This window comes from Terrapene carolina, unplaced genomic scaffold, assembly GCF_002925995.2.
Source record: "Terrapene carolina triunguis isolate 2854851 unplaced genomic scaffold, T_m_triunguis-2.0 Scaffold113, whole genome shotgun sequence".
Taxonomy (NCBI): Eukaryota; Metazoa; Chordata; order Testudines; family Emydidae; genus Terrapene; species Terrapene triunguis.
Window position 1 is genome coordinate 21,233,350 of NW_020664464.1, and position 15,237 is coordinate 21,248,586.

The 15,237-nt window shown below is 43.7% G+C and overlaps 1 protein-coding gene across 1 annotated transcript; it reads right to left on the reverse strand.

The window, feature by feature from the left end:
- Positions 1 to 53: 53 nt before the first annotated feature.
- ZNF367 (zinc finger protein 367) lies at positions 54 to 14,019 on the reverse strand. Its single transcript, XM_024208969.3, has 5 exons — positions 12,663 to 14,019; positions 10,171 to 10,321; positions 4,064 to 4,183; positions 3,568 to 3,706; positions 54 to 2,110 (listed from the first exon to the last, which is right to left on the reverse strand). The coding sequence occupies exons 1-5, from the start codon at positions 12,984 to 12,986 to the stop codon at positions 1,873 to 1,875; spliced, it is 972 nt and encodes a 323-aa protein (XP_024064737.2). The 5' UTR covers positions 12,987 to 14,019; the 3' UTR covers positions 54 to 1,872.
- Between the last annotated feature and the right edge of the window lie 1,218 nt (positions 14,020 to 15,237).

The following is a 15,237-nucleotide window of genomic DNA, read 5'->3' on the forward strand; positions in this document are numbered from 1 at the left end:
AGGTGGCCACAGAAGAGTATTTTGCTTTAATTTTTTTTTTTTTTTTTTTAAGTTTGAGGCCAAATAAATTAACAAGGAAATGAACACAAGAAATCAAGAACTATATTGGTAAGTCTAAAAATCACAACCACTTAAGTTAGAATCTCTCTAACCACTGTTTAGTTAAGTGCACCAACTCAATTCTAAACACGTACCAGGTTAATAAAATTCATGCCATTATAGGCATCAGTTATTAGAAACTGAATTCAAGAGTAGCATTCTCTGCTGTAATCATGTTAGATTTCTGAAACATCTGTCCTCATCTAATCAGTTTTTAAAAAATTACTCAAGTCTTAAATACTTTTTCCTCCCTCTCACACTAACAGGAAAAATGGCTCCCCTTCACATCTATATTTTCTGGTTTTGTTGTGATAAGAGGGAGGAGTCTATAGCCTGGGTAATGTTATGATCTACAGAAGCAGTAGGTCAATAAATTTGAAGATAACTGGATTTTTTGTTAATATCCACTAAATCAGCAGCCTGACATTAAAAAAAATATTCAGGAGCATGCCCAATTCACCAAATTTATTATCTGTTAGCATATTATGCATCTCTGGTTATATGCTGCTCAAAAGAAAGGCAAAATAAGACCATGAGACAAGCCGGTTGTATTGTAAGTCAGATAAAACCAATACAAAACATGAGGTGATAAGGATGTACTGCTAAACTTACTTTTCGTTTTGTGCTTGAGATCACTAAGCCGTGTTCTGTAACTTCATTTATTTGGGAAAGATATATGAAACCACACAATTTAAACACACTTGCAACTATCTCTGGAAGCCTATTTTCTAGTTGAACAGCAAATATTCTTCTGCCGTGTTTAACTGATAGCTGTACTACACTTAGTGAACACAAACTTGACATCTTATCCTGAAGTAAAGCAATAAGGTGGCTTTATGCAATTAAAAAAAGAATATGGAGGCTTCTATTTGCTAATATTCATATAAAAGCAGAACTTTAAAACGTAGTGTTAGCTAATAAGATGTCTAAATAGTTTACTACAAATCAATACCACCCTGTAAATACCCACTTTATTAACAAAACAAGTGCCAAATCTCATTACAGGGTCCAAAATATCTGAGAAATATTACCAATTGTTACCTTTATGTCTAGACTTTGCAAGGCTAATCATTCATCTTCAAATAAGCCCGACAATGTGCAAAAGTTCCCAACATCATGTGCTAGGAATAACAAGTGCTACTCAGACCAAGAGATTCTACTGAAATCTCAAATCTAAAATATGATTGCGAAGTCAGTCTCATACTTTGGGTAGTCACAGTGAAGATCCTGAACTCTCAGTTTCTACATAACCAGTTTCTTCCCCACCACAAGTTAGAACCTTTGCCCTCTTCTCAGTGATACTAGGCAAAATATATTGCCATTAAAGACTCGGTTGCATCACTGCTTACAGTATTATCAAACGTACTAAATGTAATTTTGTTTAAATAGTCAGATAAATAATCCTCCTCTTGTTACCTGTACAATTCTCCTATTCATACAGCATTATGTTCAGAAAGTGCTTCCTGTGAGAACTGCTTCAAATGAATGAATTAACCTTGCAAAAATCTTAACTTTCCACAATATGCAATTTGTTGACCCTGCACTGTGCAGTCCCATATTTACAAAATACTTAAAAACTTTACATCTGTCTTTTACCATACAAAAAAGTGCAATTCTCTCACCCCATCTTGTGGGGCAACAACATTCTTCATAAATTCTACAGAATAGCAGCCTATGATAAGCAAATAAGGTGCTTAGCTTATGCCCAGGATCTAACTGGTTAAGTACCACCAGGCAGTACATTTTAATATACTGGCAGATTCAGTTCCTATGCTACTGTCGCAGTGGTGCTCCAGCCAGGTTTGCAAGCTCAATAAGAGCCAGTGCACCATGCAGGCGTTCACGCTGCTCCTGAAGGCTACGGCGGGCAGCTGAGGGAGCACTATTTTTTTCCTCATCATCCTCTTCATCAGACTGAAGATATTCCAAGGGATCTTGTTGTTCCTGGTCAGCTTTCTGAGCTGTTTTGCTTTTCAAAGTAGGAGTGCGCTGCTCTCTAGTCTCCCAATATCTGTGAAGTCAAAGTTTTACATATTTTATAAGCATCATCCAACTTGCACAACAAGTTTCATTGAAAGCTGACAAGAATCTTCCAAACTAGAATCTTAAAACATGATTGGATCATTCATTTCATTCCAAGTGCTAATTTCTCAGTCCTTCTTTTGTAGCATTTAAACAAACAGAAAGCTTTCCACCTCAGGAAGATGTCAAATGGTATTCAGCTCCCTGTCCTCACACACATCTACAATGCAAATCCTTTCTACGTGTTGTTCCCACACCTCCATCATAGATTCTAAGGCCTGGAAGGACCACTGTGATAATTTAGTCTGATCTCCTTAATAAACACAGGCCAGAGAACTTCCCCGAAATAGTTCCTGTTTGAACTAGAGAATATCTTTTAGAAAACACTCAATCTTGATTTAAAAGTTGCCAGTGATGGAAAATCCACCGCAACCCTATGTACACTGTTCCAAAGTCAGGAAGATAGGGAGTACTGTTATCCACATTTTACAGATAGTTTCTGAGACATTAAAATTTCTAAGATTAAATGACTAGCTTAGAAGTCTGTGGCAGTCAGGAACTGAATTCAATTCTCAAGTCCCAGTCCACTACAAGACCCCCCTCTCTCTCTCTCTCCAAAGAGTCAATCAGCTCTTATTACACCTACCACCACCTTCCCTCATACATGAGTATTCAACAGCATGAACACTGCAGCACCAAAGGACAGCACTGTATTAACAGCTGCTGCAATAAGCAAAGAGCCACACAAAGGGGGAAATCGTATCGAGAAGGGAGAACGGGCGAGAAGGCAAAAGTCCATCCCAATGAGAAAGAAAGCTGAAGCAACTACCACTAGAGAAGTTAATTCTAACCTCTGGAATTTAAACAAATAGCACACTAGGGAACAGCTGAATCATTCAGCCTGAAGAGAAAATGAAGAACAGAGGAAGTGTGTTGTATTGTCTTTACAGTACAATGATTTTATAGAGCACGCAATAGTAGTACATTCATCAAATGAGACATCTGTGTAGCCATGGGGGGAATATTAAGAACTTTCTGAGAAACTATGTCACGAGAAGTGCCTTAAAGAAGAAGTTTGACTTGGGGTGGTTGTACCAGTGAAAGGTACTAAGTCAGTTTCTGATACTGATAATTTTAATTCTCTCAGAGGCTCTATGGATTAACCTTTGCTAGATTAACTCTCTCGTGGCATAGCTGTGAAGGAATCAATACATTCAAGAACTGCAAGGTAAATATAACCCAGAGAAATGATGACAGAGTCTTTAAAAATTGTTTCACATAAAGGTTGTATAAAAAGTATTGTAATTCAAGAGGAATTTAAAAATAGTCTGAGATGACAAAAAACACCATGAGTGTAAAAGTTTTTGGCTTCTGCTGACATTTCAAAAATCAGTGCTCTCAGCATTAATAAATAATTCTAGATGGTCACAGCTTAAGAGAACTTACTTTGCTAGCCACTCAGCAACAGCTTTATTGTCAGCTGTTTGTTTTTTACTCAGTCTGCCTGTGGGTTCTTCTCTCTTCAGTCTTGCATAGGGATGCTTGGGGCAATGACGGTTTGCATGTGTGAATCTGCTTAAACATCCTTAATAAAAAAGCAAGGACAATAATCAAGAAAAGTAGCTGTCCAACACGTAAGCCCAAAATTTAAAAAACTGTCATTGTTAAATTAACTTTCTTCCCTCTCTAAAATCTGGATTCAATTCGGCATAGAATGCCCTATAATCAAAAATTAAGTAATTGTTTAAACAACCTGCTTATACTTTTAAGAACTTTGCTTTTAAACTGACAAATGTTTATGTGGTTGCACACAGATTTATTTCCCCCCCTTTTAAAAGAGTATCTAAAATTGAGATCCAGGGCACATGTGGATGGTAGTACTAATACTACAGCCAAACTTGCCCAAGCTCTGAATACTGCCAGTTATTTTCTGATGGCTTACCATTTTCTGAGCAGACGAAAGGCTTTTCTCCTGTGTGAAGACGTTGGTGTGTTTTGAGCTGCCCACTCTGAACAAAGGCTTTCCCACAATCTGGATAGTCACACAAATAAGGCCTTTCACCTAAAAAAAAAATTGAGTAGAATTTTAAGAGTTAAAAAGTCTGGACACCATCTAGTGATGGTCCATGGCTCAGTGCTTCTGCTAAATCAAAGATGAAAAAATAAATCCTTTGTGGAAAGATAATCATAGCCCAGAAACTGCAAAAATCCACTTCCACAAGGACATCAAACTGAAATGTAGTCAGTTGAGTTCCTGTTCAAGTAGTCTTAGGTGCTACACTTCCCCTAATTCTCTTAACAATTGGGATTTTACAATGATATTTTGCAATTTACACAGCCTTTCCCATGTTACTATGTGAAAAGACCCACACAAATGAGAAACAAAGTGACAATATAAAGGAATAATAAACTGAGCTAACACAAAGTAAACAGCGACTAGAGGAAAAATATTCTCTCAACCTTCAGTTGCAACAATCTTAGGTGTTACTTATAACAATAAGTAATTTTCAGACAGAAGGGAGATGTGAGCGTACCTAATACAGCAGAAGTGATTATGTTGTGGTAAAATGGAGAAATCCTCTTGGATATTAAGCACAACAGATGTTTATATTATGGGGTGACCGATTTAATCTTTGTCTAGAAGGGGTAGGGCTGGGGGGCTTGCGGAGGCTACAGCCACTCCAAAATTTGGCTTAGCCCCCTCACCCCTCTCAGAACTGGGCACCTGGCCAGCAGCCAACGATCTCCAGCCACCCAGCTGCTGTCTTGGCTGCTGTCTCCCCTTCTTTGGGAAGCTGATCCATGGCTGGCAGGATGCTGTGGGAGCTTGCCCAATGTTAGAGGTGGCTGTGCCTGAGTGGGTTTCCGCTGAGCTGGGGGGACAGGGAACTTGTCTGTGCTGGTGCCTCTGGCTCAGGTGTGATAGCTGCAGCTGCTGCACTGAACAATTGTTCAGGCTCTTGAGTGCTTGGCTTAAAGAGACAGCGCACTGACACTCTCAGGTGCATACAATCTCCCATACACTTCCTCCAACACATATTCTCTCACGCACATGTATAGTAGTATTGTTATTTCTTGGTACTTCCTGTCGAAATGCACATATATTCTCTAATTTTATTCTTTCAAAGTTCATTAAGGATTACAGTACTGTTAAATTAGTTTTTTGACTGGACCGTGCATTTCATAATTGTATTTCTCTTATGCTTAAATTTAATTATTTGAGTAGTGAGTTCTAAAATACCTAACCTGTCCTGGCTGGAGTAATTATCATTACTACTTTTACCTTATTGTGCTTTGTCATTAATTATTCAAAGTGGTACAATCAAGTGTCCTTCTAGAATGTAAATTTAGATTGTACTCACTTTAGCAGTACAAGTTTTAAAAAAAACACATTAGCTAAACACATAACTTTAAACACTGCAGATGAAGGTCACTTATTTTCAATTTGTATTTTTAATTATATTTGTAAAGTAACTTAAAATGTGTACGAAAATAAATGCAAGTTCTAAGTCTGATACTAATAGTAATGGAGTCCAATGTTAGTGAGTCACATACACCTCTACCCTGATATAACGCGACCCGATATAACACGGGTTTGCAGTAACACAGTAAAGCAGTGCTCTGGGGGGCAGAGCCACGCGCTCCGGCGGGTCAGCGTGTCTGGCTCAGACACGCTGCTCTGAGCGGTGTGTTAAGGGTGGGAGGTGGGCAAGCGGGATGAGGAGGCGAATGGGGAGGTGAGCGGCAGGCAGGAGGGGGATGAGGAAGCGGGAAGACGGCGAGCAGGAGAGCGGTGGTCGGGCAGACAGGGAGAGGCGCGCCGAACAGACGGTGAGGAGACTAGCAGGGAGGCGAGCGGCAGGCAGGTAGCTGGGGGTGAGGAGGCGAGCGATGGCCGGGCGGGAGCGCTGGGTGGACAGTGAGGAGACTAGCGGGGAGGCTGATTTGTCCCAGGCCCCGCACCCCTCTAGGGACAGCTCTGACACGCTGCTCTGAGCGGCGTGTTAAGGGTGGGAGGCGGGCAGGCAAGCGGAGTGAGGAGGGGAATGGGGAGGTGAGTGGCAGGCAGGAGGGGGGTGAGGAGGCAGGTGGGCAGGAAGAAGGCGAGCAGGAGAGTGGCAGACGGGGGGAGGCACGCCGGACAGACGGTGAGGAGACTAGCAGGGAGGCGAGCGGCAGGCAGGCAGATGTGAAGAGGAGGCGAGCGGCGGCCAGGCGGGCGGGAGCGCTGGGCGGATGGTGAGGAGACTAATGGGGAGGCTCATTTGTCCCAGACCCTGCACCCCTCTAGGGACGGCTCTGACATGCTGCTCTGAGTGGCTTGTTAAGGGTGTCGGGCCGGGCAGTTGGATAAGGGGCAGAGGGTCTCGCGGAGTGGTCAGGGGACAAGGAGCAGGGGGAGTTGGATGGGTCGGAGGTTCTGAGGGGGCAGGAAGTAGGTGGGGGGGGGGGTCAGATAGGGGGCGGGGCCAGGCTCTTTGGGGAGGCACAGCCTTCCCTACCCGATATAACACAGTTTCACCTATAACGCAGTAAGATATTTTGGCTCCCGAGGACCGCGTTATATCTGGGTAGAGGTGTACATGATCGTGATCGGTAAACATAAATGCCAAAATAATTAAAATTAATTCCTGTTCTTAATAAAAGGGGGAAAAAATAATGTTAAAATTAAGTAAATGTTTTTAGTGGAATAAAAAATAACTGACTAAAATAGAGTAGATAATAGCAGTAACACAGAGTATATCTGTTAGAGAAAATAAAGATAGCGTTCAACTCATCTAACTTGTGTTTCTGATATCTGTGTTAAGGCTCGAAAATTTATACCTCAAGGTTTGGGATTCTCGCTGTATTATCTCCTGATTGTTCTAAACTTACATATAAACTTAAAATATGGCTTTAATTTGTGTGTGTGGTTTTTTTCCTTTCTTTATATAGGAATTAGACACTGCTCCTATCAGTTAATTTCTAAGTGATCTGCCAGAAAAAAAAAAAAAAAAACACCCACAAAACCCTAGAGTTTTCAGGTGTCTAAGTAGCCCCTGGAATAGTAGTAAAAGTTGCCCCACCACCACCACCAAAATCTGAAATGGCACCCCTGCTTCCTCCCTACATGGTTCACATCCCCAGAGTGTGGCTCCCTGCCTGCTGCAGCTGCACATGCTCCGGCTCAGGCCAACAACATTTCGGTTTGCAAACTGGCTATAGACGGAGCACAGAGCAGAAGGTGTCCAGGTAATGCCTTCTATAGCACCTGTGTGCTCAATTACCTCTTTCTCGCACTGAGGCCCCCTGCTCCAGATTGAGTTGTTGTATCATGGCTCTGAGTCTCCAAATATCTTAATCTACCATGTGCAAATGGCTAAATTTTAAAATACAGTACTTTCTCCAATTTCAGGTAATTAGCTATTAATATTTAACCAGTGATTTTTTTTCCCCAGAAGTTTGCATTTGTTTATTTTTTTTATTGGCTTAATTATTTTTCCTATTGGTTTTCTGTAAATAAATGTTGCACAAGTGAGCTACTTTAGATGAAGTTTAAAACCAATCAATCTGTATATATTTTTATTCCCCTTCTGAGGATAACATGCACTTAAAATGTTTTGTTAAAAAAATAAATAAGCATGTGTGCCCACAAAATGTATAGCACACCCCGCCATCCCAATTTTCATTCTAGCCCACCTCAACCCCGCACTGGGAAGAGGCTGGAGCAGCCCCTGTTGTCTAGTACATGAAGGACGGCACTCTGTTGAAGTTATGTTCTAAATCTGTAGTACAGTTCACAATTCCACCTCTAGGTGATACTCAACAAATACAAGACGCAATATTGGCCAAAAGAAATGATTGCTAACATTTCAGGAATAAGGCTCTGATTACAATTGAAGTTAGGAGTTTAAATACCTTTGGGGATCTGGGCTTAAGTCCCTAGGGCCAAATCCTGAAGTCCATACATGGAGCCAAATCACCCTTGATCCATGCACAGAAATTCACAGATCCTACCCTTTCAAAGAGAAAACGGGGTTGCGCAGAGCATTTCATGGACTTGCACAGAAGCAAGAGCTTGATATGGATTTGGATGGAGTGACTTGTGAATGGGGTTGGCAATATGCTACTCCTATTAAAGGACAGAAGCATTCTTGGATCCATTCTACCACTGGTTGGGTTGCTATGTGACTGCTTAGTAGTATCTGCCAGAGGTTTTGGAGAGGCAGGAAATACAGCTTCGGACTGTAGTATTGCTTCCCCTAAACCTCCACAATGAAATTTGAAGCAGGGTAAGGTTCACCACCACAATGCAGTTCTAAGTCTGATACTAATAGTAATGGAGTCCAATGTTAGTGAGTCACATACACTTCTACCCAGATATAACACGGGTTCGCAGTAACGCAGTAAAGCAGTGCTCTGGGGCGTGGAGCTGCGCACTCATGCTATATGCTACTCATGCTACCCTTTACAGAGCCCCAATAGCTAGGGATAGGAGGGGCAGTTCCAGGAAGACTGCAAAAAGAACTTCAGAATTTCTTCTCTTGCCAGCTATTTGCTGCCTGCTGTCCACAGAAAAGTGTTAAGACCTTCAGTTATATAGGCAAACTACCACTAAAGTCAAGGGGAGTTTGCCTAAGAAAGGACATCAGGATTTAGAGGCAGAATATTAGGGCAGCTGAAGAAAAATGTGCAAATAAGAAATACAGCTAATAATTTCTGCCTTTCTGTTCTACAGTGAAATTTCACAAGTAAATAAAATGGGCAAACAGTCTTTTTGTGAGATGTAACTGGCCAAATCTAGTACTGTAGTAAATCTATAAAAGTCAATGGAGTGTCATCACCAGGGATAAATCTTACCCAACGAGTTTATCATTAAGACAATCTGACGCGGTTAGCACTACAGGGATGGAAGTTTAACATTACCAGGAAAATGAAATACAAGAACATCTTGTGTGTGACCAAAAAGAATAGAGAAATTGGTGTTTAATACTGGCAGGCAGGCAGAATTGCCTTATTTGATCCAGAAAAATAAACCACAGGACGCAAGTTATTTTGGAGGTATTATCAAGTATCGTGACATTTTATTGCAGAATACAATGTCATGTACATAAGAAAAATCTGTTAAATTATGATTAGTATAAGGGAACAATGAATCTCACTTTTCAAAAGCAAGATGGGTCCAGTTTGTCAATGCATAATGTTTTAGCAAAAAATTAGCCATTTTTCTGTAACACTTATATTATTTTTCCCCAAAAGATGCAGTTAGGTGCTAGTCATGTGGTCAAAGGTCTGTGTTAAGATAGTCAGCAGTTTTTTCCTCCTAATAGCAAGAACTGAGCAAAACAGAGCAGCTAGATAAAGAAAGTTTAAAAAAATTTGATCTCCCTTAATCTAAATGCATGTTAACTTCATAATTATTAAATAACTAATCCTAGGAAGAGATTTTATCCTTAAATTTAAGCCAGAAACATATTTTAGCATCAAATAATAAATACAAAAATAAGGGGTGGTAATGAAGAAAATGAGAGAGGGCAGGGTCTATTTAAAGCTAGTAAATTAAATTTTTTTTTTTAAGCTCAAAATATTATACCTGGCCTAAAGCTCCCGACAATTTTTATAGATTTATTTTCCTTCTGTGCATTCACCCTTACCTTGTTGTGTGAAAGACCCACACAAGAGGGAAACAGAGAAAAGAAAGTGAAAAGTATTGTCAGATATATAGAGTAAAACTTAACAAAAAACAAAAACCACACAACCTCTTCTCTCTTTTTCAGTTACTAAGTGTAACATGTAACTAAAGCAGAGGGAAACCTCTCTAAATGTTTCTTTTTACCATAGCAATACTGGTTGCTCTGCCACAATTACTCCAGTATAAACACAAGCAGTTACACAAAGATGACATTTTTTTTGAATTTTTGACCACACTAACAGACTTCAGGGGAAAAAAGTAGTCCATTCAATAACTAGACCAGAATACTAATTGTAAGAATGAGAAGTTCCAAGCTAAAATCTTAACTACTTGATAAATATGTTTTCTATGCACAACATTACATTCCTTTTACTTACCGGTGTGAGTTCTTTTGTGTGCCTGTAAAGATTTCTCTCGTGGAAACACCCTGTTGCAGATGTTACAACGGATTCGGCTGGATGAATGCTCTCCCTCACTTATTAGATCTCGCACTGTCTCTGCTCTTGGTCGGCCACGTCTAATACCATCCTATTAAAAAACCCACACTATTAAGAAACTGCACCGTTTGTTTAAAAAATATCAATATAGTACTTGCGGACACAAATGATTCAGTCCAAGGGAAGCTTTTCTAAACAGGAGCAACTTTCTCGAAAGAAAGTATGTACCAGCACATCAGGAAAATACAGTTGTCTAATAGCTTTTATTTTCCTCCATCATAGTTATTCACCAAGCATTAAAAGAACCACATCAAGAGATTATTTAAATCCATAGCAACTATTTTTTTCCTGAAAACAAGTTAATCACAAAGCTCCAGGTTAAATGTCATTTTTAAAGAACACAAGTAATTAGATACTAGAAACATGATGTCATTGCATAAACACAACAATAGCATTCAAGTTATACACACACACACACACGTAATGAAGAGTGAAAGAGCTGGACCCAGGGATTACATAGATTTAACATTAACTCTTGAACTGGTTTGTCTGAACAGCCATGATGAACAATTGTTTAAAAATAAGTACATCATGAAAGAACAGCAAATATGAAGTCTGGGAATATCTGGCACCCTAAAGTATCTTATTATGGTAGGAGTCACCAGATGGCCCTATTACATAGTTTTAAAAAAAAATGTTCTCAGCATATGAGCTCTGTTCAGTTTTCAAATAAATGTTACATTGTTCTTAATTTTGGGATGTAATTTCTTTCTGGAAGAAAGCAGCACAATTTGCTTTCTGCCTTAATCTCTTTAAGGTAAGTAAATTCCTGGGACAGAGTTGCTCCCTGGGAACCAGGCATTGGTGTTTGGGCTTAGATTCCTGAAAAAGAGGATTGCCTGTGCGCTGCTTGAGTACTCTTAATGAATATAGTGTAAATAAAAACATCACTATTTCATCTCCCATGATGAAACCTACTTGCACAGCACTATCATCTTGGCAGAGGGAAGAATATTATATGATCTAGAATATTTTGGAAAGACTTTATAACTTTTAAAATATATTAGACTAATCTAGCTCCTATCTCAGGGAGCATCAGGATTGAGAGTCTCCCTTTCCCTGCTACTGACAGCATGAAATTATTATTGAAAGTATTAAGGCCATTCCAACTTTGGATCAGTTAGCACATAACAGAACAAGAGGCAACATCTGTCAGGACTGAACAGCTCCACTTGTGAAAAAGGAAAGAGAACTACCACATCATGCATAGTCCTCTTAGCTGACAGATTGATTTGAGCACATTTTAAAACTTCAGGTCCAGAAAAGAGGTGGCAATAGCATTTGTATGAGTAAGTAATACACAAGAAGTCTTGGAATGCATTGTTCTGAGACCTATACAACTCAGCTAAGTTGCTATTTACATTTTTATCACTGTAATCCATATTTTTAGTAATGCCCACTTTGGAGGATTCCTATTTTAACACTGGGACATAAAAGAGATAAAAGATTGTTTTAGAGGGGACTGACTCTTGAAAGAACTCAGCCAGCCAGCCGATTTGTAGAAGGATCATGTATTTAAATATCTACATTCCATCAATTGCAACCAGGAGTTTAAAGGAAGTTTGAACGGACAAAATTACCTCCTCACACTTTACACTTGGCACGGGTTGCAGTACAACAGAGATCATTAGCTGCCATACAGATTCAGCTGTTACCTCCCACCCTCAGCCTTGGTAAGGAGCACAGCCGGACTCTCAGGGCCGGGCTGGCTTTGCTGGGTTGGCAGTTTGGAGAAGCATTTTTACTTGGAAGCTGAGCATGTGGTCTGGGATCAGTGTCTCACGGAGCATTTGTACAGAAGCACTGCGCGGGGCGGGACAGCACTGCAGAGGCTGCAAAGGGCCACGTGTTGCAAACAGGTGAGATTCCACCACTGTAACGACCCCCATACCCAGTTTACGGAGGGGGTGTCAAGTCACTGGCCCACGTTCCCCGCAGCTCTGCTCCGAGCCCCGAAGGCCCAGACTGCAGGCAGCCCCGCCCCCGGCCGAACCCTAGGCTTACAGGCGGACATTCCGCAGCGCGCCTGCGCACAGGAGTGGAGCTGGAGCGCTGTCGCGCCCTCCCCAGCCAGCATGTGACACAGGCAAACGACGAGCGAGCGTCTGGCAGGTATAATTTTGGCGCGCGAATGTGTCGTCACCGGCGCACAAACCGCACGCGGAAGTGACTTCACTTTAAATCGGGGGTGGTGGCCACAGATTCACCCTTTAAACCCGACAGACGCCCGGCGCCCGCCCTGCGCAACGTCCACTAGGGCCCAGCGGCGGCAGCGCCTCCCTCATCCCCGCTCTGGCCCAAAGCTCCTATGGGCCCGGCGAGGGTTTAACCCTATCGTGCCCAGCTCCCTGGCATGTTCCCTCCGGACTCACCTTCAGGTGGCTGCCGCCGCTATCCGGGCTGCCCGCCTCCTCATCCTCCCCGCTGGAGGTTCGGACCACCCCCACTCGAGGCTGCTGGACGGAGGAGGGAGTGGCGGCGCTACTGGGGCTGAGGGTCACGTTGTGCGCGTTTTCCCCCCAGCGCCAGGGATACACCATGAAGTCACTGAAGCCGGGGCTGGTGGGGACGGGCGGGGCGGGCGCCGGCTCCTCGCCCCCCCGGGACGGTTTAATCGGGGTGGTTTTGATAACGGAGACTAGGACACGCTTCGGGGAATCCTGGCAGAAGATCACCGGGGGCGGCCTCTCCGCCATCGCGAGCCCCTCGCAGGCAGCGGGGCGGGGAATCTCCGTGGCGGCTCAGGCCCGCTCTCCCGGGCGCGGAGATCTCACCCTACAGCCGCTTGTCACCGCCCGATCCGCCTCAGCCACTCATCGCCGGCCGGTCCTCTCCGGGTCTCAGTGTCTCCCCTCCCGCTCCGGCCGCCGACCTGCAGATGCGCCGTGTCAGCGGCGGCCGCCGGCCATGGCAGCAGCCCACGGAGAAGCGGCCGCACTTGCGCTTCTCTCGTTTGCGGCGGTGTCGGCTCCACAACCTGGCCTCGGTCAGAACAGAACCCGAGCCGCTGCCGCGACCTCTCCGAACCTGCAGGCAGCCCGGCCCCTGCCGAGCCCAAGATTTTCCCGCGTTACATTTCGCGCCTGGGCGGAACCAATCACCGAATCCCGTTGATACATAATGGAGTGACAGCCAAGTCCAGGCAATCACCTGTGAGAAAGTGGCCGGTCACGCCCATGTGGGCGGGGCTAGGTCACATCCCGGCCCCGCCATTGGCTAGGGCGCTCTCCGGCCAACAGAATTCGAAACTTCTTGGGATCGCGGGCCAGCGGCGGCCAGCCAAGCGATGCTCCGCCCTGCAGTAAGGGCGTCTTTCTGAAGAAGCTGGTCAGGTACTGATTGGGCCGCTGAAGGAAGGAGGCGGGGCCATCGTGGCGTTATGGTGGGCTGTACAGAGGCCGGGCCGGTTGCGGATTTTGGCGCGCGCTGTTGTTGTCTTATTCTCCTGGCCAATCATGGAGGCAGAATAGTTTCCCGCGCGCTTTCACCATTTATGACGCCTCTTGCTTTGTGTCACCTGTTCATCTTAAAGGGGATAGGCAGAGGTATTGCTGGGGCCGGTGGCGGCTCCTCCTTCCTCCCTCCCCCAGTGCCCTGCTAACCATCGACCGCCCGCTCCAGGCTCCACCCCCGCCTCGCTCCGTGCCAGGGTCCCGCTTGCTGCTGCGGGCACAGCCCGGCTCTCCCGCGCTGGGCTAGGCCCCGACTGGCCCGTGGGCCACTGCAAGCGCCGGTACGTACCCGGCCCAGCGGGCGGCCTGCATACTGCCCCGGTGGTGCGGGGGTCGCCGCGTCTGCTGACTTCGGGCACCTAGTGCCCCAAACAGCGTGGCAGCGCCCCGCAACAAGCACAGCGGGCGCTCTTCTGATGGTACCCTTCGCAAGCTTTTCTCTGCAACCTGCAAGGCTGAACCTGACTTTCATTAGACAGACGGGCAAGCCGGACCCTCCTAGGATGCCCTTAGCGCTGGGAACTGGGGCTTGAAGAGGAGGTCCTGACAGGCTCTGGTGGGCCGGCCGGGACTGCTGCCTTCTCCGCTCTGCCTAGAAAACAAAGTTCCCCAAGGGAATATTTGTTAACATTGTGTTTGCCCCGAGACATGGAGGGCGCATTTTACAACGCTGTTAGGGCTTCGTTTAAAACAAACTTTAAAATGTTAACCAGAAGAGTAAATAGTTACCATCGAGATATTGGTTGATGCAAACTGCCCAGTCGTTGTAGATGCTTCCATGCAGAAGTGGGTGTGTGCTTTTCAAGAGTCAGAACCATTGTCCTAGGAAAACAGCATTATCAAAAGGAAAAAAATCTGCCTGTGCTTTGAAGACCCTGTGCTCTCAGCTTAAAGTCAAATATCTCACCACAGTCAGAGATTGCATTTTAAAGATATTCCTGTTCATATTGCAATAGCATCTAAAGGCTCCAATTAGGATAATTTCCTACATACTGCATATCAGGCATGTCATATGCCCTGTCTTCATCTGTTTTAATTAACATGTTTTTTTAAAGTTGTGCAAGTCAGTTTCAGCAACCAGAAACAAGCCCTCATCATAATATACTTGGGGGAACAGTTTGCCATTGGGATGTACAACTCTAGTTAGAGCATCCTAAATGATTCAGAACTCTTATTTGGTACTGAGTCAGAAGTAACCCATAGCTGCAATGGAATTGTATTAGTATTTGATTTCCTTAGGCATTAACAGTTCCATGTGCGCTAAGGTGAACATCGTTTGTAATCTATATCGAGAATTATTTGCTGAGTGAGTTAACCTTTCTAGTCTAATCAAATATACAGACAAGTTTGTTCCATTCTGTGATACTTAAGATTCTAGGCATGTAGCCAATTTCTTGCATTGTTATTTTGCAGAGTAATAGCTGCAGAGTTAGTTTCTTGATATGTCCATTGATATCTTCCCAGTAACACAGCATATTGAAGGGTTCTAATCCAA

Excerpts from the sequence above, each read along its gene's own strand:
- ZNF367 (XM_024208969.3), bottom strand. The coding sequence starts at position 12,986 with ATGGCGGAGAGGCCGCCCCCGGTGATCTTCTGCCAGGATTCCCCGAAG. Across the intron at positions 10,322-12,662 it reads GCGGCGGCAGCCACCTGAAG|GATGGTATTAGACGTGGCCG; the intron begins GTGAGTCCGGAG and ends GTTTTTTAATAG. Across the intron at positions 4,184-10,170 it reads ACACAAAAGAACTCACACCG|GTGAAAGGCCTTATTTGTGT; the intron begins GTAAGTAAAAGG and ends TTTTTTTTTTAG.